Source organism: Vidua chalybeata, chromosome 7 (assembly GCF_026979565.1).
Source record: "Vidua chalybeata isolate OUT-0048 chromosome 7, bVidCha1 merged haplotype, whole genome shotgun sequence".
NCBI classification, from domain to species: domain Eukaryota; kingdom Metazoa; phylum Chordata; class Aves; order Passeriformes; family Viduidae; genus Vidua; species Vidua chalybeata.
This window is the reverse complement of record NC_071536.1, coordinates 30687826-30713058: the sequence shown is the minus strand read 5'-3', so window position 1 is coordinate 30713058 and position 25233 is coordinate 30687826. Positions and strand designations below refer to the sequence as shown.

Here is a 25233-nt window from a genome sequence, read left to right as displayed (position 1 = left end):
ACAGTGACTCATTTGACTATGGACACAATTCATCTTTTAAGCACTTGTAATGCAGGAGCCTGGGAAAGCTTCTGAGGCAAGTTCCACCTTAAAAAACACAATATCAGAATGTCACTGGATTCCAAACATTCTTTATTTTATATCTGCTGCCACAGACAGTAATCGAACAGCGCTGTCATCAGTGTCAGTGGGAAAAAGGAACAGGGGTCTTCTCCTGAAGATGTCATGTACATTAAGAAGTCAGTCCAAAATCCTGGTGTTAAGTACAAAAAGCAACTGTTTGAATTATAAAATACTGTATATACAGATATAAAAATGTCTCAGAAAGTGTCCCACAAAGTTTCTGAACTTTCAAGAGCAAATCTTCAGCAGGGTAAGTAGGTTGTTGTCTTCAAAGGTGAGCATCAGTTCATTAGAGCAGAATATCTCAATCTTTATCTTCCTATATTACAGGTCACAGACTCTGATTTTCATCACAGCCAGGGATAACATGGTGATCCTAGTATTAAGGTGTTTTTTTCCTGGAGCTATTAATTTAACAAGCACACTCTCTATATATAAAAATGAAATTTCCAAGAAATTTATACAACAGCTAGACTTTATAAAAATATAGATCTGTAATTTTACACCAGGAATTATCCAAGGTAAGTTTTCATTTTCTTAGCCATTAGAAATTAATTGTTATCCTTTGTAATCCTATATACGGCTAGAGTATAAAATAATGTGAAGTTATTGGCTGGAAAAGTGAGTTTGAAGAATCTTATTCTCTGGGGTTTTTTTGGGCCAAAATTAACAAACTACTGCATTCTGCAGTGCTCATCCTGTGGGGTGGTGGACATACTACACAGTACATGTAAACTTACTAGAGAATTTTCACCTAATTCAGTGCTAAAACCCAAATAAAAATATTCCCACTGTCCTTATGGTAGGAAAAAAAAAAACAACAAACCAACCAAACCCAAATAAATAAAATTAGTATTTCTATTTTGCTGTACTGTGTTAACTCTTTGCTGTGTAGTGGAGGCAATAATGAATAATACAGCCATGTGATAAGGGAATGTAAACTGAACACATACTGGAAAAAACAGACTTTTACAGCTGTGTGTATATATATTTTTTATATATATCTATATATATACATCTACATTGCAGTTATAACTGTCACCTCACAAGAGAGATTCAATGGACTGAACAATCTTCTATAAATTTCCCCAGCTGGAGCTCTTCAGGAAGAACTGGCTTTCAGCTTGGACAGCAGCATTTCATTCTTACGGCATTCCTGTTAACAGAGAGCAAACATGTAAGCAGGAATTGCTCTTAACTCTGCTACCTGCATCTCCACATCAACAGAACCAAACCCTTTCTTTCATTTTGAAACATCTCCAAAATCCAAAGCAGCCTAGAGTGAGTGATGAGTTGAAGATAATTCTGATTCATCCGTAATGTTATTCCAATGGCAATATTAATTAAACATTATGACATGCAAGCCAGAAGGAACACTGCTTGACCACCCATCTGAAGCTTTTACATGTAGTTAAAGCAAATTTAGCTTTTTACTTATAAGTAGAATAAATCTGAAATGGAGATTACTTGTAGGTGATCTGGAACTTCACAGGACGCTTTGCAAAAGAGTCAGTGCTCAGGGAACAACTCTCAGTCAGGAAATATAGGTACACCTGTGTTCAGTACCACAACCATGACTTTTTTATTTTTAAGGGTAGCAGAGTTGAGCAGAAGTTCCCTCATATGGCAAGGGAAGAAAAATAGGTAAAAAAACCTAACAATAAATCTACCTAAATTCTGCAAGTAGGATGTAAAATTCTGCCTGTCAGACAAGTGGCTGAACATCCCCTGTCATTCTGCCAGAGTACGCTGTCTGAAACAGGAAGGAACTGTCTCAGAACAAAGCGGGAATAATTACACAAAGATGTTTTTCCTCGAACATATGAAGCCAAATGACAATTTTGCCTGCAGCATTCCTTCTCATTCATTCATTCTCATGGAGACAGCAAGTAACAGAAGCCCATGATGATTAAAAGCTTGGGAAAGGCTAAATCAATGAAGTGTTATACAGAGCTTTCACAGTCGTTAGGCGACGAGGCTGGTTCCTGAAGATTAATGACCAAGACTCTGCATTTCCTCCTTATTCACACACATTTCCACACCCGTCTTTGCTCCAATAACTAACTGCTCACAGACCTTCAAGAGATTCCACTTGAAAGCCTAAATACACCACTTGCTTGATAACCTCTCCCTGTAACATGGAGAGGTGCCAATCTAGCAGTGAAAGAACTCCCAGAATCAAATTCAGAGTCCAAGATTCACATGGAGAAAACAACCAAGGTACATCATGAACATGGTGTGATAAGCATCATATCAGGAAATCTTGTGCATATATTAATGCACAAGTCACATCAAAATGGGTCACTGAACAGGACAGTTGAACATAGCAAAAGCATTCTTACCTCTTTAAATTCTTTCACTGTTTTGAAGTAAAGCCTCTGTTTCTCTAGAAGCTCTAAGTATTCATCATTCAACTGGTCTCTTCTCATTTTGTTTTCTTGCTTCTTCTTTTCCATCTGTTGGTATACAGGAAGGGTAAGAGATCATATGAATGGGATACACATGGACATACTGCATAAGGAACAGCTCTCTATAACACACAAGGGGAGACAGATACTCCATAAATGATACCCCTGGCTCGTGCTTGAAACGCAATGAACATTTAGGTCAGCTCTTAAAAGCCTAATGCTGAAGTCTCAGTAGCAGTGGCACTATAGGTGCAACTGAGACAAGGGCACATGATGGTTGGGACTCTGAGGTGCTGCTGACCCTCTTCAGCAGCAGAAAGCAGCTTCAGTCAGCTCCCACAGTCTGAGAAACTGTGCCTGAGTGCAGGTCTGATTGCACCCACACAGTCCAAATGGAAGAGTTCTCACTGATTTCAGTGGCATTCAGCTGTCTCAGGCATTTAAATCACTACACTGCCAGTAATGAAGTAGAGGGGTATAAGATTCCTGTCAGGACAGAGATGTTATAACACCTCTCTCTTACTCTACTCATTGACATTTAGTGGTGAGAAGTTTCTGACGAATGTGAAAAGAAATAATACTTTTTAGTTGCTTGCCTAATTTGCACCTCATGTAATGGACAATAATTGTGCATAGAAAGTTCCAAGAGGCTTTACTGAGATAATTCCCAGGTTCTAGCAAAGAAAGTGAGAGGAGTCAGACCTTCATTCGATTCTGTTTGATGCCTTCTACAATCTGCTCCATCTGCCGCAAAAACTGCTCCCGAGATCCGGACGATGCCATGGCTCTGGAAAGAAGAAAATGGAACACCTGACAGGGATGTGGGACACTGTGTCCCAGCTGCTGCTGTCTTGCACATCTACCCATGTCCAAAGTTCTAATTGCTTAGTGTTTTGTGTAAAAATCCATCCTTTTAATCACTGGTACCACTGACAGTGCAGCTCTTCAGCTGTGTAAGCTACCAAAGAGATGGGCACAGAGAGAGCTCAGAGCCCATCACAGGTGTGCTCCTATCAGCTCAAGTCTGTTCCTTGCTCTCATGTGCTGTACAGAAATCAACTGCTAATAACTAAATAAAAACATATTTTTTTAAGAAAAGCCTCTGTTGTGAATAGTAAGAAGGTGACTAGAGGTCTAGGAGAACAGCAAATGTACAATTTCACACTATAACAGGGAAAGCCTAGAAGTCATTTTAGACCTCAAAATCATTAGAGAAAAACAAACACTGGCTGATTCACAGACTGATCTTTGACCATGAACTTCCAAGGCAACCACAATTTTACATAGATTCCACAATATATCAAAATCTCCAAATACAGAGGTAGTTTATAATAAACATGTCTAAAATATGTCCCAGTCTTATGTTTAGTACATAATGTAATAACCACAACTCCACAAAAAGGAGGAAAATATTTAAATTAACTCCAGGAAAATTATGACTGAATTTCCACATCTAAAGAGTCAGATATTAAAAACATATGTTGGCTATAAAAGTTATGTAATTCCAAGTCCATGAGTCTCCAAACTGGCTTAAACAGAGTTAGTAACTATTCTGTAAGTCAGTTTATGACTATAAAATCTTCTAAGAATTTTTTTAGTCTCTATAACTGGTGCCCACTCCCATTTGTCCAACCAACTCTACCACTCTTTGCAACTATTATGAGATAAAGAACCATAACTTACTGGTGGAAGTTGTCATGGATAGAATTCAGTAAGTTAACCTGTGAGTTGGAAAAAAAAAAATGATGAAAATACATATTTGTCTTTTCTGGTATGAGTTTTCACAGACAATAAGATTAATTTTATTTTTAAAAAATGTTACTATATAGATAATGCCCTCAAAAGTAGACAGATGTACAAAAATCACCATGAGTTTTCTTTCAGAAGGTAAACCACAATCCTTTTGATTTAGTAAAATCTATCCTACTGGTTGAATGACAGAAGCAGAAGTGTTGGACCACAACTGATATTTTTAATTTTACTGACACTCAATTATACCACTGAGAGTTTTCCAGCATGATGCCTTCCCAAACTAAAGCAATAATTTAAAATGGCCTGTACATGTGTTCAACATGTGTTGGAATTTGACATAAAAGCAGATGCTGGTCCAGTGTTCCAGAAACTGTTGACATGTGCACAAGCACATCACAAATAAACAGGAAAAAACCACTTTTGCCTTTGAGATGGGAACCACTCAACAGATTCTGTTTCCACACAAGGGCTCTGGAGACTCCAAGCAGTGCAGGAGCAGCAGGTGAATTCCTGCACTGCTTTATTGTGCAGATGAGGTCTACAGATTCCCTACCCAGCCATGCATCATTACTTTGCTTATGTGTATCTTACTGGGTGCTAAAAGGTGAACTCATGGAAAGTACAGAATGGCATTTCAGAACTGTGGCTTCTCTTACAAGACCATAACATTGCACTGAATGAAGACAAAAATAGACATTTATAACAGCATCCCAGGAATATTTTGCTGCTTGTATAAATTCCCCCAACTAATAAAAAACTGTATGGAATACATCCTATGTAACTGCCTTTGATTTTTTTCCTGTTTTTTACATATTGCTGAGAGCATTAAAATTCAACAATTGGAAATTAATGTGATCCTTTCTCTCAGCTTTGAATACATCTTGCAAGTCTCCTGTGGTTAAGCCTTCCAAGCAGTTTCTCCTTTTGATGAGTACTTGAAGAGTTCTGCACTAAGCAAACCCAAGGGCTGCAAACAGAATCACCTGCCCCACTGCCACAGAAAGCTGAACTCATCTCTCCTAAATCTAAAATCCTCCACCTGAATAAGATAGCAATAAGCAGGCATGGCAGAATCTGTAGGTGTTCCTGACTTTCCCTTGGAAAATTCAAACACATTCTGAACGGACTCCCAAGCAGCCAAGGTGCTTAAGAATTCCTGTAATTTACAGCAGTGAAATTATTGCATTACTCATCAATATTTGCCATGTTCACATCCCTGCCTCAAGATACTTTCACTAAGCCTGTGCTTGAGAACATAATTACAGTTTATACATATTTATATACATTCATGCCAGGAAAAGTAACCCTGTCCAGCAGTGCTGCACAACCATGGCATAGGAAGAGTGTGGATGTGTTACACTACAGTGAAATCAGCATACACACCCCAAAATTGAAAGACATTATGAAAAAAAATTCTTTTTAAAGCCTTTAAAAAAAACGCATCTTTCTCAAAATAGGCTTAAATATGAGCCATGATCACAGAGACCTTTCATGTCAGAAGTAAAACCTTCATAGCCTTCAATGTACAAACAATGTACAAACCTTCAATGTACAACAATTCTTACTATTGTTGTTTTAAAGCAATGATGCTCAGTGTGCTTTACAAAAGGACTGGTTTGGGGAGGTAAAAGGGGGGAAAAAATCTCCCCAAAACCCAGGAACAAGACAAAGTGCAAGTATATTCCAGAAATCTTTGTGAAGCACAGAAGCCAAAGACATGTTTTATACACTATTAGACAATATTTACTTGCTGAAACCTTGATTCTAATTTTAAATGCATCTCAAGGAGAACACAAAAATATTATACATTTAACCAAGTTAAGATGGCATCAGAAGATATTCAGAATTCCCTCTGTGAGCCCCCCAAAGGCACTGAATTATTTTGGCCAGAGTACTCCCAGTTTATACAACAGTGAAGTAAATCTGTTCTAAATTCTGTTTCTATATTCTCTATAATCTGCTTTTTATGCCCCATTTCAAAATCAGTCTATCTATAATTTTTAAAATTTCAGGTTTGCCCTCAAAAAAAACCAAGCCAAAAATAAAACAAATCCCCCAACAAATAAATCTGTATTAAATGCTAATGTAGGGGAGAAGTTATAGTAATGTTAAGTAGTATAGCTTGTACTTCATGCAGTTTTTTAAATATGGTATATGACTTTTCTGAATGGAAAGAATGAAAACTACCTAACATGCATTAGAATCAGCTGCTTAAGGGAAGGAAATGGTTGCTCACGATCTCCAAAACAGGATGTGAAAGGGCACTGAAAAAGTGTCTTTACATAGTCAGAAATTTGACCACTGCTTGTCTCACAAACTAAAGAAATATATCTAAATAATGCAAAACTCACTAATCTGTTCTTGTTTTATTAGAATAAACAGAAATCTGAGGTATCAAAACATTTTGTATTTTAGAAGTAAAGTTGTAATTTTTATTTCCTCTTGTTTCCTCCTGTTTTTCCATCTTTACTGAAATCAGACACTTGTGATTGCAAAAAAAGAAGACTGAAATCACTCAGTTTTGTCCAAGAAAGAAGTGAACTCTACCTAGATGGGAAAGAGGAGGGGGAAAAAACATTCTTTCATGAAAACTACTCTTCTGACCAAGTAAAATCACCAGCAAATTAAGTATAGGGAGCTCAGACCCTGAGAACTAAATCTGATGTTGCTGACAGCAGCTTAAATTTGCTCTCCAAAGTCACTGACTGTGGTCTGGGTTGATAATACAAGGTATTGACTAAAAAGAGAGAAAAGGGTAATTTGGTACTATGATTACAGATATTTGCTGATCAAATGCTACTTAAGTTTTGAGAGCACAGTGAGTGTTTAAACATGCTGTACTAAGAGCAATTCTTTTACAACACAGACCATTGCCCTTCCAAGATTACAAATATTCTTATGAATCAGTTGAGTTGTTCCATCTTTGTTGACAAAGACCAGTAAGTCTGCTCTGACAGGACTGAATATGGTGAAAGCCAAGCAAAAACTTTTCATTTCCTTTCCCACAGACTGAATACTTAGAAAATAGTAATAACATTTTCTTACCTCCTTTTCCAAATATACTTTCTTATCATCCAGTGTATTATAAAGAGTAAAAAACTGCTTTGTTTCTTTGTGAGTTGCTGAGACTGCAAACAAAAAAAAAAGGGGGTAGAATAATAAAAGAAGATGAGGTAAAATGGAATCTGTAAAAATACTCTGTAGGCTTTATATAACATATTTTCCACTATCAATAATGGAACACACTTGCTAACACACAGGCAGAGGGAACATCCTTTCAGAGTTTCTCTCAGCAGGATTTCCAGCTATCATCTCTTGTAAAAACAACAGAGCTCAGTGTCTAAATTAAGCCCCAGCTGCTGACAGCTCTTTCTGCCAACCCATGTTGGCACCGTCAGCTGCCTGTCTGTGCTTCCTTCCCAAGCTTTACCCTGACACCACCCAGGCAGCTGTGCTGCTCACAGTGGCCTTGCCTGTGGTGTTGGAGGGGCACAGGCTCAGCAGGAACAGGGAAGAACAGATAATTTTGGTAATACTGTGTGGAAAAAAAGTGCATTAGACTATAAATGTCAAGCTACACATGTTCAAGATCCCCAACAAAGCTTTTCCTGTTTTAAAGTATTTTTATCTTCTTATAATCTATGTGTGGTGATAGAATTAAATAATACTTTCTCGTTTAGGTGGTTACAGCAGATGTTGGTCAGAGCTCAGCTGTTAAGGCAAGGCTCAGACATGCCTTCCCTTTGGGCCTACAAGATGATACTCAAAGCTGCTGAGTCTTACTCTAGTCTTTAGTTCTTCCACGCCTAAGGAAATCCAATATATTTGTGACTCCCGAGGAAAGAGTTCAACAGGCAACAAAAGTAATTCTGGCTAGAAACCACAAGCTGGAAAAAATGTACGGGTTAAAAATGATAAACCTCGGTGAAAGTTTACTCATTAGTCTGGGATTTGCAGAACTGCTGCCAAATGAAAGAGGCCTTTCCCAAACCATTTCCTTCATGCAACTCCTTCTGCTTTTCCAGCAGTTCTGATCACATGTCTTTCATGAGTGGATTCCACAAAACAACTCAGAAAACCTTTCAAGATTTCACCTGTGTTGGAAAGTTGTGCCAACTTATGGAGCCTTATGGGCACACACCAGAACCCATGGAGGGAAGAGGGAACCAATTGGTTCATTGATTCTCTTAAACATTTTCAATGGAAGAGGCTCAGTTAGGTCAAAACCAAAACACTGAATATTGTAACTGAAAAGGATTCTGGTACAAAAACCACAAAATCACTAAGGTTTGAAATTAGTACTGAAGATTGTCCTGTCTAACCCCTTGAAGCAAAGTTCAAAAAAAACATGTTTTGGCAACTGAAGATCACCTGAATCCAGCTAAATGAAAAGCCTCTAAGTACCTCTAAAAACACAACAGTTCACAGAAAAACTGGGTAGAGATTTCCAGCTCATTTCTCTAGAAGCTTAGCCTGTGCAATGCAGGTTCCCAACCATGACTGAACAGTGTGTTATCCTGAGATACTACTCACACTTTGTACTTTAGAAAACAAAGTCCCATAAAATTCAAAGCATCTTAAATCTGCACCCAAATCTGCACAACTCTCTTTGATGCTAGTCTCTGTTCTTCAGATACAAAGGAAGCTCCATCTTTTGAGCAGGTAGCTCTGACCAGACATGACAATTAGACATGACAGAGAATGTGCAGAAAATTTAAGGAAAAACAACAAAGCTCTTTATAGCTGGACTTGATTAAATAAACTGCATGGCACAGCAAAGAGGGGGGAAGAAGTACTGGAATTGTACTCACATCTATTTCATGTATTTAGACAATACACGTGGAGGACAGCACAGAACTGTGCCACTGGAGATGTCTCACCAGGGCAGGGGATTTGGATCCCACTCAGATAACCAGTTTGGAACTGCTCACCCTTCCAGAGCTTGCTTCACACATATATTTAATAAATGCAGAATACCTCTGAATCATTAGCCAGGTTTTCTTATGCTACCACACAAGTTAGTTAAAGATACACCAGCAAGCATACTGGTCTGTTATCAGTTTAGTGGAACAACTTTGAAATTTTATTCCATTTACACCTTTTCCAATTTTATAATTTCTGACCATAACAGCTAATGACAATTTGTATTCTGCTCCTACCAAGATATTGCAGGACTGTGTTAATATAAGATGAAAGAAACCAATCCCCTCAAGAGACTTTTTTTACTTTGTAGTTCTCGACATAGTTTTGTTCACAACCAGTTATGTCATGTCAGTGGAAACAATAAAAGCAGTCTAATGGTAAGGCAAATTAATTAAACACGATTCAAACTTACAGCAATCTCATTTGTAAATGGTGAATTAAGGACTTCAGAACATACTGGCCATTAACCTAAATGACAGAACCTGCTGCAGACAAAATTTTGTCCAGAGATCTTGTGCACTGAGTTTCACCCTCAGGAGTATTCTTAAAGCCCAGCTTACAAAACCTTGAAAATGTGATGTGTAACATGAATACCAAAAACCTTTAAAATACCACCAAATTAGTAGGTGCTGTTGTTACATGCCATATGCTTAAAATGCAATTGCCCTCCTTTCAGGGCTTTAGCCTTCAGCAGGATGGTCCTGCTTGATATACATACCCTGACTGTAAAGTTCAATAAATCTCTTCTGATACTGTGTGAGCTCAGCTCGGCTGGGTACTTCATCAATCTTGCGTTGTAAAATGGCTATTTCTCTGTTTCTTCGTGCCTGAATAGAAAGTTAGGAGGGGAGAAAACAAAGCCTCTTCTTGTTCTCTTCTTAAAATGGATGAAGCCCCCCCCAGCGATACTTTGTTATTAAATAACTGATTTTAAAAACAAAAAGGTTTGGCTGAGGATCAATTTTTTTTTTTTTTTTTTTTTTTTGCAATTGATTTGTGACAGGAAGACTTGTTAAAATTAGAACAACAAAACCAAGTATTAGAAGTTACAAGATAAGACAAACATCAACAATTTTGTACAAGTAAGGACACAAAGAGTAACTCACCAGTAGCAGGCGGATCTTCTGAAGTTTCTCTTTCTCAACTTTGTACTGCTCTTCTATAATCTTATTTGGCTCCTGGAAGATGAGAACCCAAACCAATTGTGTATTACAGTAGCATATGAGAGCTTCAGTGCAAAAATGGGCACATTGGGTTTGTTTTCTGGTTTTGCCTATCTTTGACTCCCACAATAACACCACCATTCATTCTTTGGGTTTTTTTAAAATAATAATTCTTTATGTGTATTAAAAGCCTGACATAATTTACTCTAAACAAGGATGTTTAGATGGTTTTTAACTTTTGATATTTTAGTTTTTAAGAGTTATCAATAGCTTTTGCACTGTTTTACAACAGTCACACTTTAAATGAAGATACAAATTCAAAGATTGTCAGTACCCCTTGTCTGAGTGCTTATACTTTGATTCAGTGGAGGAGTTAAGAATAAACAAGGCACCTGAACAGAACATAAACCCTATGACAAGTGTTCTAAACTTCTTGCAGTGTGGGCTTCAAGGTAACTTTTTTCTTGCTAAAAAATTTAAGATTTCGGTCTGCACTTTAATTTTTTTCATGCTTTGTTGAGGAGGACAGCAGCATCATGGAAGTTGTAATCTGCCTTGTTCCAGAGACATGAATGCATCAAATGTTTATCCACTGAAAATAAAGTAATTGAAGCATTTCCTTTTCTGTTCATTCATTATTCATTGCCATCAGTCTGGATGCACTTGTGTTAAAGTCTAACTTCTGACAGCTGCTCACTGCATGCAGTGCACTGAGCCACTGAAAGCTCGTGCTTTCATCCTTCAGATAACCCCACTTCTAAGAAAAAAACAACCCAACCAGACATTCTTTCTGAGGAAGACGTGTTTCTGTCAGAGATATGCTTTTAGCACAACACTCAGAGATTCTTCTCTGGTACTACAAAGAAAAAAGTAAAAGGCACAAAAGCATCTATGAGCAGAGCCCCATGGAAAAGAACAGATAATGCTGTTACTGTTTGCAGACTCCTCTATTTCTAGGATTATTAGCCTGAACTGTGGCTTTACAGAGCTTTTTAAATATTCCAGCAGATACTTTAAGGCTTAGAAGAATGTCCCAGAAGTCAGAAAGACTTAAACATACATTCCAAAATGCAATTTGAAAATAAGAAATTACACTTTTGCTATTACCTGTTCCTCCCCATCTTCCGCTGCTTCGGCTTTCAAATTCTCAATATTTTGTTGTAGTCTCTCCATTTCTTCCTTTAAAAGAAACAAAAGCTGATTTTTTTTAACTAAGACCTCTTCTCTTAAGAGAGTAGGGAAGGATCTTGACAACACAATTTCTAACAAAATTTCAGAGCTGACCACACACATAATATTTAAATTTGGAAGATTAAATAGCATTCCCTGCTTAAGGGTAAGGTATCCATTAATATTGATTACATTAAACTGTCTGCTTTTATCAAACATGGGAACAGATTCATTCCTTACTTGCAAATATACCAGATCCAGCTAAGACAACTAATGAGTGACATGGAGAATGAAACAGAAGAAGCAAAGCAACATTACAACAGTGTGACATGGAAAAGTGATGTATGGCATTTGGAGAAATGAATGAACAAAAAGTTCCTTGCAAGGAAGCGTCCAGTACAATCCTTGAGAGCTTTCCCAAGAAGTACATATGGGAAAACAAGGTTCTATACTCAGTGTAGGCCTTAGAACACTATTTACTTCTTTTCATTCTATTAAATTCCATCCACTACTGTTTGAACAGAAGGAGATGAAAACACTTCTCTCTGATCCAATCTCTGGGCAATCCATAAACACAGCAGTAGCAGGACACCAAACACAGCACTTAAGCAGTGAAACTCAAATGTGCTCTGAAAACTGCAATAGCTCCATCCTGTTCTTGTCTCTTCTGGTGGCTTGCTCCAAAGGTGGGGCCTTGCTGACCCCTCCTCTTTGGCCCCCTCAGGTCACTGCTGGCTGCATGAGCCAGGCAGAGATGACCCATGCCAGGCTGTGACAGCACAGCTGGGTGTCCAGCACAGCCCAGCCCCACATGTTGGTTTTAGCAGAATGGGAATGGGAGGGAGAGGAGCCACAAGAGCCACAGCTCTGACCAGGTTAAGGCAGGTGTGGTGTCTAGGACCTGCCCTGTACTAAGGAAGGCCACACCAGCTCAGCTCCTTCCTCACTCCTCCCTGCTCCAGGGGTGCTAATACTCACTATAAACCTGGAGTCAGCAGTACCTGGGGGTGTGGGACAGATGACAGACAAGGACACACAGCACAACAACAGACCATGAAAGTCCTTATTTACCAAGTTTTAGATGACTCCTTCTAGGAGACACTGGAACTTACCCTACAATGTGCTTTGAACTCCTGCTCCTGGCTTTTTAGGTTTTCATTCATGGCCACCAGTGCTCGCAGACTCTGTAATATACTAAATTTGAAGATCCAGTAAATTATGTTATATTTTTAGTTTCTAATTTAAACAGATCGAGAATTAATATATATTAAAATGAACTTAGTTCTAAATAAATTTATAATAAAAACCTGGGTAAATTAAAACCCCAAATATCAGCACTGATATACCAAGGTCAAAATAAAGATGGAGTGTTACACTGAATATTCTGATGGCTTTGTTATGTTTTAACCTCATTACTGTGAAAGTTTTTAGAGACTTCTGTTTAATTTATGTGAGATGAAGGCTTCAAATATGAACAAAATAAATCAAGAAGGCCTCATCTACTTGTCAGATGTGTCTAGGGTTCTCCTGCTTTAAAAACCTACAATTATTTTGAACTACAGACTGACACTTTTCATTCTGACTGAATCCTATTGCAATATTTCCCAGTCTCTGGAAAGCAAGCTGGAGAATAATTTAATTTTTTAATTTTAGTTAGTTGTTAAGGTTGACAAACCAAGAAACGTTGAATGATTCATTTAAAAACCATTATTTTCAGAATTTCAAAGGTAACAAAGGAAGAAACTTACCTAGAATCTGCTTGGGATTCTATTGTTTCTAAGGCTGCCAATTCCTTGTCCAGCTTTTCACTGTAACTCTTAACCTAAAGGTTACAATTAATAACAAATTGATACTAAATAGATTAATAATAAATTGACTGTCCCACACCATGAGATCAGTGACTTAAGCTGGCAAACATCTTCACTGTTTAATACATTCCTTCACAAACAGAATTTCTCAAAAAAGTTTCAGCTACAAACAGCACAGAAAAAAACAAATATTACCTCTGTTAATGTCTTTTTTGCTTTGGTACATTTTGCCTGCAGATCAGCACATTTAGCTTGCAACTGTTACAAAAGAATAAAAAAAGAGTTGGATTCTATATTCACACTAATTACACCTGTAATGGAGAACAGAGAATATTTGAGCTGTTCATAATGGTTGTCTGTCAAACAGCAGGCCAAGCATAACAAACACTGTCTTTTCCTGTCAGCTACTCCTGCATCTGAGTGCAAGAATTCTGACTGAATATTTAATTACTAATAGCAATCATTTACCACCTGATCCCTTAGGTGTATAAAGTCCCAGAATAAACAACAGCTTTTACAAAATCGAGGCCAACAGAAGGGTGACTTATTGGACAGAATCTCTTCTAAACTGCTCAAACTTTTCTAGTCTGGTTGTACTGGCCTAGTTTCACACCAGGCTAAGAATGAGTCCCATTTTATACTTCTCCAAATAAGTCAGGGCATTTCAAGACTTGCACAGAAGCACCATGGCACCAAACCACAGACACTTCCACACCAAATAACCAAGCTGCTTTATTGTTTTCTTCTGTGTCACTATGAAAAGTCTAATAAGTGAGCAAAACATTATAAACAAATATCAGATCTTTCATTTGTCAATTAATTTACAGAGGCTAATTTTAGAAGAACATCCTTCTTTAAATTCCCTATGATTTAAGGTAACATTGCAAATAGTAACAACAAAAATAGGACATGGTTTACAAAAGTGGAGCAAAAGTGAGCAAACAAAAAATGCACATGTAGCTCAGTTCCACTTCCTTTCACGTTGCTTTAGTTTGCTGTTCACAACACAGGGCTGTGACTTAATGCTCCACTCTTCCCTTTCCACAGACAGATTTATAAAAATAAAGCTTTTTCATTGTTTTTCATAATTTTTCACCAATAAATTTTATTCTAAGTAACTAAAAAAAAATTATGTCTGCAGTCCACATCTCAGGAAAACTGACATGAATTGTTAGTTTTGAGAAATCTTGCCAAAATTTACTGCAGTATTGAAGCCAGAACTCCATAAATATTTTTTAAAAGACAGAGCTCTTGACTGTCACTGATTTCAAAGCTGCTTTTGGCAAGTGGTAAATAAAATTCAGCCAGGAAATTCTTACTTTAGTAAAGTGATAAAAGGATTATATTTGGCTTACAGCTGTCAGTACATTTTTTCCCCATATAAAAACAGCACTGAGATTGTTATGTACTGAAAACAAGCTGCAGAGAATTAAAGGGCCCTCAACTGTTAAAATGGCAAAGGCATGGTCCTCACTAAAATTAAGGCTGAGCTAACTGCCCCCAGGAACACAATCTGTTCTCACAATCCAAGGGCAATGCAAGCAGAGAAATCATTGTTCAGCATGACAAATTGCTGGTGCAGAAGATAGTTTGCAGGTATGTTCTGGATGGCAAAAACTTTATGATCAACCACTTTAATCAATGTTTTCTTCTTTACTACACACACAATACTTACCTCTTCGAGGAGTTTGGTTTTTTGCAGAATCTGCTTGTTGAGGGATGCCACCTTCCTTCTGTGTTGCTGGGCAGCTCCAAGCCTTTCTGGTCGCTCCTCAGCAGAAAGCTCAGATTGCTGAAAAAACCATAACAACAGCCTTTGGACCTCACAGCATTGTTTTCTGCTTCTTCAGAAGCTCAGGAAATACCAAAGTGGGACACACTTATGATATTCCTTATTAAGAACTGTGTCCCACTGTCCAAAAGAATGACTTACTGACTTACCTCACAGCAAAATATGGAAACAGCTGAACAACTGAATTATATTCCAAAATTTACAAATAAAGGAAACTAAAAGAATCAGGTGCCCTGGGACAGGTGGAAAATACTACAGTACACTAGAAGACTGACAATTTTTTTTTTTTTGCATCAGCATTATGGTTAAACCTGGTAGAGTTCTTCAATGGAAAAAATACAAGCATACTAAAACACCTTAAGCTGTGGTATTCACTGAACTTGTTGAATCAGAGATGTTCCACACCCCAACAAGTAGCTCCAGAATTTTCAGAAGCCTTGAACAATAGTGTATTCTGAAATAGAGGCTTGGATGCATCTCCATGCTGAATGACAATGATATACTCAGTGGTAGATGCATTTACCACTCTGGAGGGTTTTTGTGTGTGCACGTGTACTGCTGACACCAGCCTTTGAGAACTACTCCACCCAGCATGCACTGCCAAGAGTGTCTCATAAATGCATAACAGAGACAGCAATCTGGATCCAGTCTCCTCTTCTCTCTGAATTGTGAAAGCAAAGCTGACAGAAACATTCTTTATCAAACATAACATTTGGAATAGAAATTGTATATTTGCAGTAGACAAAAGAATCATTAAAAAGCAGTGAGATCTTGATCTGTAAGGGATTATTTGCCTAAAAATTATTTTTACCTTTTGGAAGTCTTTACTTTGATACTTATATCCATCTGTTTTTGTAATTTGCTTCATGCATTCAGACTTCTTTTTTTCACTTAATCCATTTTCCAATATTTCACTAGAAAACCAGTTAATTTTCAAGTACCTCAAGTGCTAATTTATAGTCTGTCAAAGACTTCAATACTAAGTGCTTTTTGAATAATTACCAAATGTTGACAACTGCTACAATGCATAATCAGCTAAAATGCTACAAGAAGTGTGATATACTCTTCACTCATATTTGCTCCTGGTTCCACTCCAGGCAGATGGGTAAGCAGCTTAATTTTAAATGAAAATAAGAGGCAAAGCCTGTCTTCCTCCTCTACATTTTCTATGTAATTTATTGAAGAGCAGCTTAATGATCTGTTATGTTTTTACATCCACAGCAAGAAAAGACCAATTCTGATGGCTTAACCCAACAATTCAGAGGCTTTCTTTGCTTTTGTTGTTAGGAAAGGAAGAAATGCCTCTAAGCAACACCTGTGACCCTGAACTACTCAACAAATACACACTCAGTCTTATTTATTCCTCTAATTATTTAGTCAAATTACATTCCTTCATCTTGTTATGCATTCCAAAACCTTATCCTTCTCACCACCACATTTAGCCTCTCACAAGCATAAGATACAAATGGAGAAAAATGGAAAAGTGAGAGAAAGAAACATGAGCTAAACCAGTCTGAGACTAATGTTTGCAGAAATAGTAAAAATTCATGTAGTACAGCTTTGGCACAAAAAGGTGGATCATATTTCAAGAAGTGAACTTTATGTCTTGCTTTTTGAAAATGGGAAAGAATCATCACTCATGTCTCTGACTGTTTAAAGACGATCAATTTGCTACTCATTAATAATTTTCTGTCAGTATTTTCAGAAGGTGAGGAATGACACTACAATCCTTCTTCCAGTTCACTCAGCAGGTTAACATGGCAGCAGAATGGAGGGGTAAATGCAGAAAATTCTAAGCATTGATCTTCTGCAAAAATGCCTCTTACAAGAAAGGCCCTGGCCCATGGCAACATCAGACCTAGAATTTGCCTTGTCAGGTATCTTTACTGGGCTTGTGGATTCTATTAAGACTCTGGTAAACAAATAGGCACTATTGTGTTTCTCAGGCTATGTTCAGTTACCAGGGGCTAAGACTATTAGAATTATATCCAAACATTGCTGATGCTTGGATAAACTCTTTGATAACATCCTTAATTCTTTTCCTGGTGCATGCATACGTGCACAGAAATTCTATTTTTTTTTTTATCACATCCCATAGATTTGAAAAGTGATCTATTTTTGGTTTGACTTGAATCAGTTCTTACTTTGCAGAGTATTAATCACTGCTCTACTATAATAGTCAAGGTCCTGCTCTCTCCTCTCAGAACAGAAGAAATGTAACATTGAAATATGACCCTTGGGCTTCTGTTCCTCCAATCTTTTATAATAAAGAAAGGCCAAGAATTTGCTGTTGAGCTATAGGGTTTATCTCCAAAATGGGAAAGCTCCATACCTCAAATGTGTCAACAAAGAGGAAGAAATATGAGAAGACTATTGGACAAGTAAGAGCGACCTATAACTCATATCTGGCAGTGATGTATTGGATGCATTAATTGCTTGAGGAGCCAGATTTTCTTTTCACATTACTGCAAAAAAACAATCACAGCTGAACACAGTAACTGGAGCAAACACACACATTTAATTGCTTTGACTTCTCAAAGCAACAAAGGTTTGGGTTTGATGAGATGAGATTCAAAAGTTGAGATGCAGGGCATGACTGAGAACTGGAGTCCACTGCAAACATCTGGAAATCTGAGTGAAGGAGGCCTAGACTTTTCTCTGAGCAGGTCCACAGAACTGTATTTCTGTGCTTTTTAGCACAGAACATGTTTTTCTGAACATTTAAAAGCATATCAAGAGTTTAGGCCTCTAGTTTGAATAGATAGAACTTAGGCCCCTCTTCCTCCATGAAAGCATTCAGGCAGGTGCTTAAACCCAAATTAGTCCAAATGCAATTTAGGGATATGTACTATCACACCAAAAGCCTCGGTATGTTTAAGCCTCTTTAAAGTACTTTCCTGAACTCTGGCTGTGCTGCTGCCCACAGCATGTATTAAAGTGTGTTTCAAGAGAATCGTGGCAATGAAGTTGGCAGGTTAAAGCCTAAATTAAAAAGCTATCAAACACGCCCATGGTTAAACCCACTTAGGTAACACACTTACCTTCTCAGCATATTCAGACACAATTTGCTTGATCTCATCTGACTGGAGCCCAACAATCTGGCCAACTGTGCTGGCTGTCAGTTTGCCCTGCAATTGTATCAAGAAAATGCTTGAAGCTTTGGAATTGCCTGTACTTTTACATGACAATATCCAATAAGTTCTAATTTTGAAGACAAATTTGCACAATGAGTAAAAATCTCTAATCATAAGAAAAGTCCAGGAAACCTTCTACCTCCAAACATAATTTTGCTGATAGAAATTTCTCACTTAAATCTTTTCAGCAAATTTTTATTCATATTTCAGAAACTTTTTATTCTTTATACTGAATTTTGCATTTGCTTAATAAACCGCTAAGCATGCAGGCATGTGCAAGAATTCACCTTTAAATTGAATGCATGTATAAAACCAGTTTTCAAACAGACCTGAATTCCACAATGGATTTCAGCAGAAAGCATGTCAGTCAACTCTGAGACAAGACTAATTATTACCTTTTCTTTCACAACTCCAGCATAAACAGAAACTATGTTTAACAACTGAAATGATATCCAGTCCTTTCACCCAGAAATCAAAGAACAGACTACAAGTTCCACTATATCATTAAATACAATTAATTAAGAAAAGAAAATACATATCCAGTATTTTCTTTGTCTTAGACTAATGTTGTTGTATTTATAAGTGCTTTGAAAAGAACCTTGAAAGGCACAGTTTTCCAGCAATCTCCTCAGTAATTCTCTGAATAATTTCACAAGCTGAATAAAGATAGTGCATCTTGGGTAGCTGCAGAGTGATATCTTTCCCCTGAAATTCTTGTGAAAACCACTTGGAAGAGGCATTTGTTTATACTGTCATTATAATTTCAAGGCAAATGATGAACTAATTAGCCTTGTAAAATTTACTGTCTTCCTAATTCAACCATTTTTATGCACTCTCCTTATGAAAATTTAAACACAGTCATTCCATGACTTCAGACCCGAATCAGCAGTCTGATTTTAAGAATAATTGCCACAATCAACCATAATTTAAACAAAGCTGTATCAGTTTTAAATGCTACTGACCTCTTCTGTTGCCATTGCAGCCATTCCAGTCATCAGAGTTTTAATGCGAAGCTACAGCAAAATATGAAGAATTATACACAATTTAACTGCTATAATTTAGCTATGTTTCTGCCAGGGACACATACATATAATTAGTATCATATAATGGGTATTTTAAAACATGTAATAGGGCACTAAATCTGTGAAAAGAAGAGGCAGCTAAAGCTACCAAATTTGAAGTTACCAATTTAAAGTAAACTTTCACTCAGACTATTCAGCTCCTACTGCCAACCAAAACTCAATCTTTTAAACAAATGCTCAGATTCAAGGGAAAAAAAAAAGAGGTTTTGAGTGTTAAACAAGCATTAATTTTGTGCATCAGTTTCAGGCTCTGTATTCTCCTGTGGGAAGCAACTCTCACTTCAACTAACCAAGGAAATTTTCCTTCTTTTGGAGAACGACTGGGCAGTGAAAATTGCTGGTCTCTCCCCCAGGTTATTAACTCCCATGCCTACTGTGTCTGGGGCTCACCTCTTCAGCAGCCTGAAGGTCATCTTCATCACAAGGCTCAGCTTTCCCTGCTGCGGCAAGCCCAGGAGGTAGCACTGCTTTTTTATCTTCAGCCTTTTAAAGAAAAATTAAGACATTATTATACCTAGTTCCAATATTCTAAGGTGTTAAGAAAGACGTCAAGGAGAAAACTGGAATGTAGCTGTTCTGTTTATAAGAATACATTTCAGCTACTGGAACATCCTCACCCTCCAAATCATGCCAATTGAAATGTAAGCCTTCCTGATTTCTCACAAGTATTCCGACTTTGTCTCTGACTTCCTATGGACTTATCTGGTCTGAAGATTCCTTATTCCACAGCCTTCTGAGAGCTGCCAGCCTCAGGAGACAACCCAGATTATGATGCCTACTACACAGGACAAGACTGATTTTTTTTTTTTAATAAATCATTTTTGTAACTTAATATTGGAGTAACAAACATAAACATAAAAATTGCAAACATGCCTGGTTCAGTTAGAAGAATTTGTACCACTGACAAAGAGAGCTGGGGACAGCCAGACTCAATTTCTAGGTTACCCTACCACACCACTAACATATTTCACTGTCCACTTCTGCCTTACTGAAGCTCAGCTGCCACAGCAGTCACGATGAACATCTAATATGCAATAACCCAAAGGCAACAGAATTTTTGAAGAAACAAAATGAACTCTATAAGCATGACTAGTGGTTACTCTGAGGTGAAAACAGGCATGCCTAGATTGCAAAATATCTCTATTTATAAAAACTTAAATGTGACATTTGTATGTGGAATATTGAGATAATGAAGAAGAGCAACTTTAATCTACTCAATGTATTGCTGGGTCCATGATGTGTTTAATGCATTATCTTCATTATCTCTGTCTGTAATAAAAGCTTGTAGCCAAATTAATATCTGCACTGAAATCACAAAACTGCAGGCACCCTGCATTTTATGGACATTTTAAGATCCCATAATCATCAAAAGCATAGAAAGGATACTAATTTTCAAGAAGGATAATGTTTTATTTATAATTTTATTTATTTATAGGTTTCTCTATCACATTAAACAAAGTGTTTTGTAATAAATGTCTACAATATTTCTTACCAAGTTTAATGGTTTTTTGAAAAGAAAGACCCTTTAATGATCACATTATGGAACATTCAGTTAAAAGATACTGAACAGACAAAATATGTCACTACCTAACACTAAAAGTCAAACCAAAACAAACACAACGCCCAAACCCTCTTTCTTCTAAACAAAAAATAAGTTTGTAAAATATGATCTGTGAGCAGAGATGAAGGAAATCCTTTAAAAAGTATAATCAATTCCACCTTTCATGGCATGCAGATTTTTAGTTCCAGTTAGCCATTTTTAAAATCTGTTAATAGTGGATGTTATAGCTGTTCATTCTGCTGTATTCTTTTAAGATTTAACAGTAACCAACATTTCAACAATGCAGTTCTTCCCACAATTTGAATATTTTAAATTAGTATATTTTTACCTGTTCTGTTTTGCCTGCTTGTCTGCTAAATCCGTATCTCCTAAAAGAACAATAGTAATATAAAGGAAAAATACTGTTGTTTATGACTTCCACAAATACATTAAGTTTTTATCAATTTTCAACATAAGATATGCAACAAGGGCCAGGATCAATTTAGTTTTGAAATGTTTCAAGTAAACTAAATAAGCAAGTACTGGAGCATATTTATAGAATGGTTTCAGATCCATCATCCGAACATTCCATATTCCTTCCATCAACATTTGCAAATCTTGACTTTCCATAAAATACTGTCATGGAAAGTTCACGAGAGGAAAAAGCAATGCCCTCTTCCCATTTGAAAATTAATCCTGAGCTATTACACTACAGTCCATGTTACTGTTAAAAGGAAAGTACTCAAAACAGTAAGACAAAAAAAATCAAAAAATCTATGGCTTTGTGGGAAAAGAAGCCCCAGAAGATACAAAATGGAATTCAGATGTAATCTGAACTTGTTAAGTATTAAGAGCTCAGACAGCAGACAAGATGTCCTTACCACTAAACTGTGAAAAGAAAACTGGAAATAGAAACTAGAAATAGAAGCTCTATAACTTCATTTTTATGTGTTTGGAGATCTCAGTAAACCAGAGGGACTTTCAGAGATAATGGAAAAGTGAATACCTTGGTAACTTTGTCTCCAAATGAAAGTTTGCAGGAAAGTGAGAAGACAAAACATTCAACCATGACGCAGCCTCCTCATGCAGCAACCACATGAGAATGAGAAAAAGAAGCAACAGCAACTGCAGGTCCTTTTTCACCAAATTTTCAGTGGATTGCTTGCAAAAACCTAATATTGCTTGACACACACTACCTGGAAGGATGATGTATTTAAGCCATTTTTATAAAAAACTGGTATGTTAAAAAAACACACCCTAGAAGGAGCATAAAACCAGGTCTCCCATTGTACAAAATATGGTTCACAAATATGAGGACTGTCCAGTCCCCAGAGAATTTACAGGGTAAGGAAACAAAATCTGAAACCAAACAGGAGTAAATCTGAAATAGCTCAATTCTGAAGTAGTAGGAAAAGCTCTACCACAATCCAAATTTTATCTGTACTGCTTGTAATACACACTATAAAACCCAGAGAGAGCTAAATGAAGCTTTTCACCTGCCATATTCCAGAAGTGTAGCATGAACCTTTGATTCCTCATCCAGCAGCTCCTCAGCTCCTGTCTGACGTTTGTATTTTCTCTGGGGTTTGTAAACCTCCTGCAAGACAGTGAATGAGTTCAGAGTTTGCAAAAGGGTTTTCTAAAATAAATGAGGAATTGTCATCTAAAGGGCTTGTTTTCCAAGTCAATATACTTACCCATAAACATCCTTCAGTTTCTCTTTTTGGAATTACATTATACAACCTTACTGAATTAATTTCTAAGCAATTTCCTCTAGAAATTGTCTAAGTTTAAATAAAAATTATAAATTACTATTTAACATGAAACAATGTCTCAACCATCTCCTCTGTCATGTTTGAGAGAAGAGTAAAAAGTAACACACTCAACATCTATTAAAATGATTTGGCTAATGCCACTGTCTAGAAATGTTACCTTCTTTGTGAGTTAATTCTACTTTTAAACTCATATTAGATAATTAAATGCAATTATTATGATTACATTGATAATCAATGATCACAGGTTACAATGGAAGTAAAGCAGATTTTATTACAATTTAAGGGAAAAAATGTCTCAAGAAGTTTGGTAGTAAAATGACTTTAATCTCCTGTTATCCAAGTGTAATCCAATAGCTCAACAACAGCCCATCAAATAAAACAAAAATTCACAATTACTATTTTGTACCAATAGAGCTGTTCCAATTTAAAAACAAAAGGGAGAACATTTATTTTTTTATCTGGCTTTCCATACCACACAAACTATTATTTTCAACAAACAATTCCTGCACCATAACACTGCTGAAATGACTTTCCATCTTTTTCAAAGATGTAATCCCAAAGTGGAGATTTCAAACAAGTACAAATTGACAATATTCCTTGGCAAGCATCTCCTGAATTTGTCAGTTGCCCTTTACAATTTTTAGTTCATTTATAATGTATCTTTGCTTGCAGCTATTCAATCTTGCTACACTTTTGACTGTCACAAGAAAAAGCTTTTTATGACCAAGGATTTCCCACTAAATGTACACATCTAAAAAATGCAATGTAAGTCATAAAAATAATTACAGCTTTATGATGACATTCTATTTTATACCTGTGCTACATGAAGTGTAGGCATCACACCATAAACAATAGTCTTGGCAGCAGGTAATTGAGTGGTTGAAGAAAACCACTGCAAGACAACCTCAATTCACCAGCAAGTCACCTTTCAGCAGCAGTAGTCCTTATTCCAATGACCATCACTGATATTTAACATGCCCTTTTCCTACCTTTAGATCATGACCTTGAATCTTAGTGTAGAATCTTTCCCCCCTTGAGGAAAAAGGGTCGGTCCTTAGCTCAGTTACAATAATGAATTCACACAACTGACTAATCTTTCACACCTGCTGATCCTCCTTTAGGAGAGTGGATTTCTCTTCCAATTCCAGTGCACAATGATTCAAAGGTGACCTGCAAAAGAACCTTCATCTAATGGCCACCTTCTCCTCCTTCCAGTTCCTATGGATAGATAGGAAAGCTTGTGCACATTCTGCCTTGAAAAATTCATCCTGTGTGTTCTAGACTGCACTCATGCCTAAATGCCTTAGGAGATCTCGTGATCTAATCTTTCATTAAGAAGATCAGGTGCCAGCTCTAGAAGACATGATCCTGAGAGAGCTCATCTACTTAAGGAAAAGGTGTTTGGCTAATAACACTCCAAGTAATGATGAACGAAAGTAAAAAATTTGTGTATCATGAAGTTGCACCTGCAAACTAGAGGTCTGTGAGACAGCGTAGAAGACAGAATACAAATTAATAGAATATAAACACTAAACCCTGCAAACACTTCTGGTTCTCAGTAACCAAAGGCAACTCTTCATCACTGTTAATTAAATATCCTCTTTATTTTTATAAACTACGCTGAAAATTTTAGGTACTGGTGTCCCGTAACAGTATTGTGATTATTTTGTTTCTGCCTCTTCAGTGACAAGGTCAAGATCAGCCACTTGGATACAGACTCTTTAGTGCAACTTAAAGACAATGCAGGTAAAAGGCAGACTTGAAAAATCAGGACAATTATTCTGAAAATTGAAAATAAGCAGATGAGTTTCAGGTACTACTTGATAGAACATACATTTGGAATTTGCTTTCTCACACAGGTTTGCATTGTCTCTCACTTTGCAGGGCTATACAGGTGCATAAATGATGCAATGATACCTGTGTAGAGGGTGAGTTAATATGTAAAACAGAATACATGTCTCACTGGAAAGGCAAGTGTTTCTAGTTAAAGACTCATTGTAAGTCTGCTAATAATTAAAAAATCCAATCAAGTAATGGGGAACAACTCTTTAGAAACTGTAATTGAAATTTCCAAAGCAAGGACAATTATTCAAATAGATTAACAAAGGCATTACATTGGTCATCACCTGGAGACTTTCATTGCAATGTTATTCTACAAACACATGCTGTAATTCAACCACATACAGCAGGTTCAGCAGCACTCAGGACATTTGTACAGAACAACAACTACCTCCCTCCAAAACCTGACGAAAGAGTAAGGTGACTCGTCTGGCCCATTACACAACCTCTCATGTGGCTCCTTAGACCAGCACTGAGCACCTCCATCTATGCATGAAGAGCTCAGGGTGCCTGGCTAGAGCTGTCTGAAAAAACTGATTTTCTCAGGAGAGCAGGGTTTCACTTTCTATTGAAGAGCCTTGAAAACGTCCCATTCAAAGCAAACCCAGATTTCTCCTCTCTTGTCAAATGCGGGCCTGGAATTTATCAAGATGGTCCAAAAATCCCCAAAGCAGCAGCAAACTACTGTGAGTCAGAAATGGTGAATTGATGGTCCCAAGCAAAG

The 25233-nt window shown here is 37.1% G+C and overlaps 1 protein-coding gene across 1 annotated transcript in view; it reads right to left on the bottom strand.

The window, feature by feature from the left end:
• Positions 1–115: 115 nt before the first annotated feature.
• Positions 116–25233, bottom strand: part of CCDC93 (coiled-coil domain containing 93) — a 35112-nt gene continuing 9994 nt past the window's right edge. The window contains exons 7-23 of the mRNA XM_053947811.1: positions 22392–22492; positions 21245–21284; positions 19746–19838; positions 19236–19286; positions 18181–18267; positions 15023–15139; positions 13543–13605; positions 13288–13361; positions 12652–12733; positions 11477–11548; positions 10313–10384; positions 9925–10033; positions 7329–7411; positions 4215–4252; positions 3234–3318; positions 2466–2579; positions 116–1279 (exon numbers count right to left, since the gene is read on the bottom strand). Of these exons, the coding sequence (XP_053803786.1) occupies positions 1226–1279; positions 2466–2579; positions 3234–3318; positions 4215–4252; positions 7329–7411; positions 9925–10033; positions 10313–10384; positions 11477–11548; positions 12652–12733; positions 13288–13361; positions 13543–13605; positions 15023–15139; positions 18181–18267; positions 19236–19286; positions 19746–19838; positions 21245–21284; positions 22392–22492 (1335 nt within the window). The 3' untranslated portion in view covers positions 116–1225. The remainder of the gene's footprint in view (positions 1280–2465; positions 2580–3233; positions 3319–4214; positions 4253–7328; positions 7412–9924; positions 10034–10312; positions 10385–11476; positions 11549–12651; positions 12734–13287; positions 13362–13542; positions 13606–15022; positions 15140–18180; positions 18268–19235; positions 19287–19745; positions 19839–21244; positions 21285–22391; positions 22493–25233) is intronic.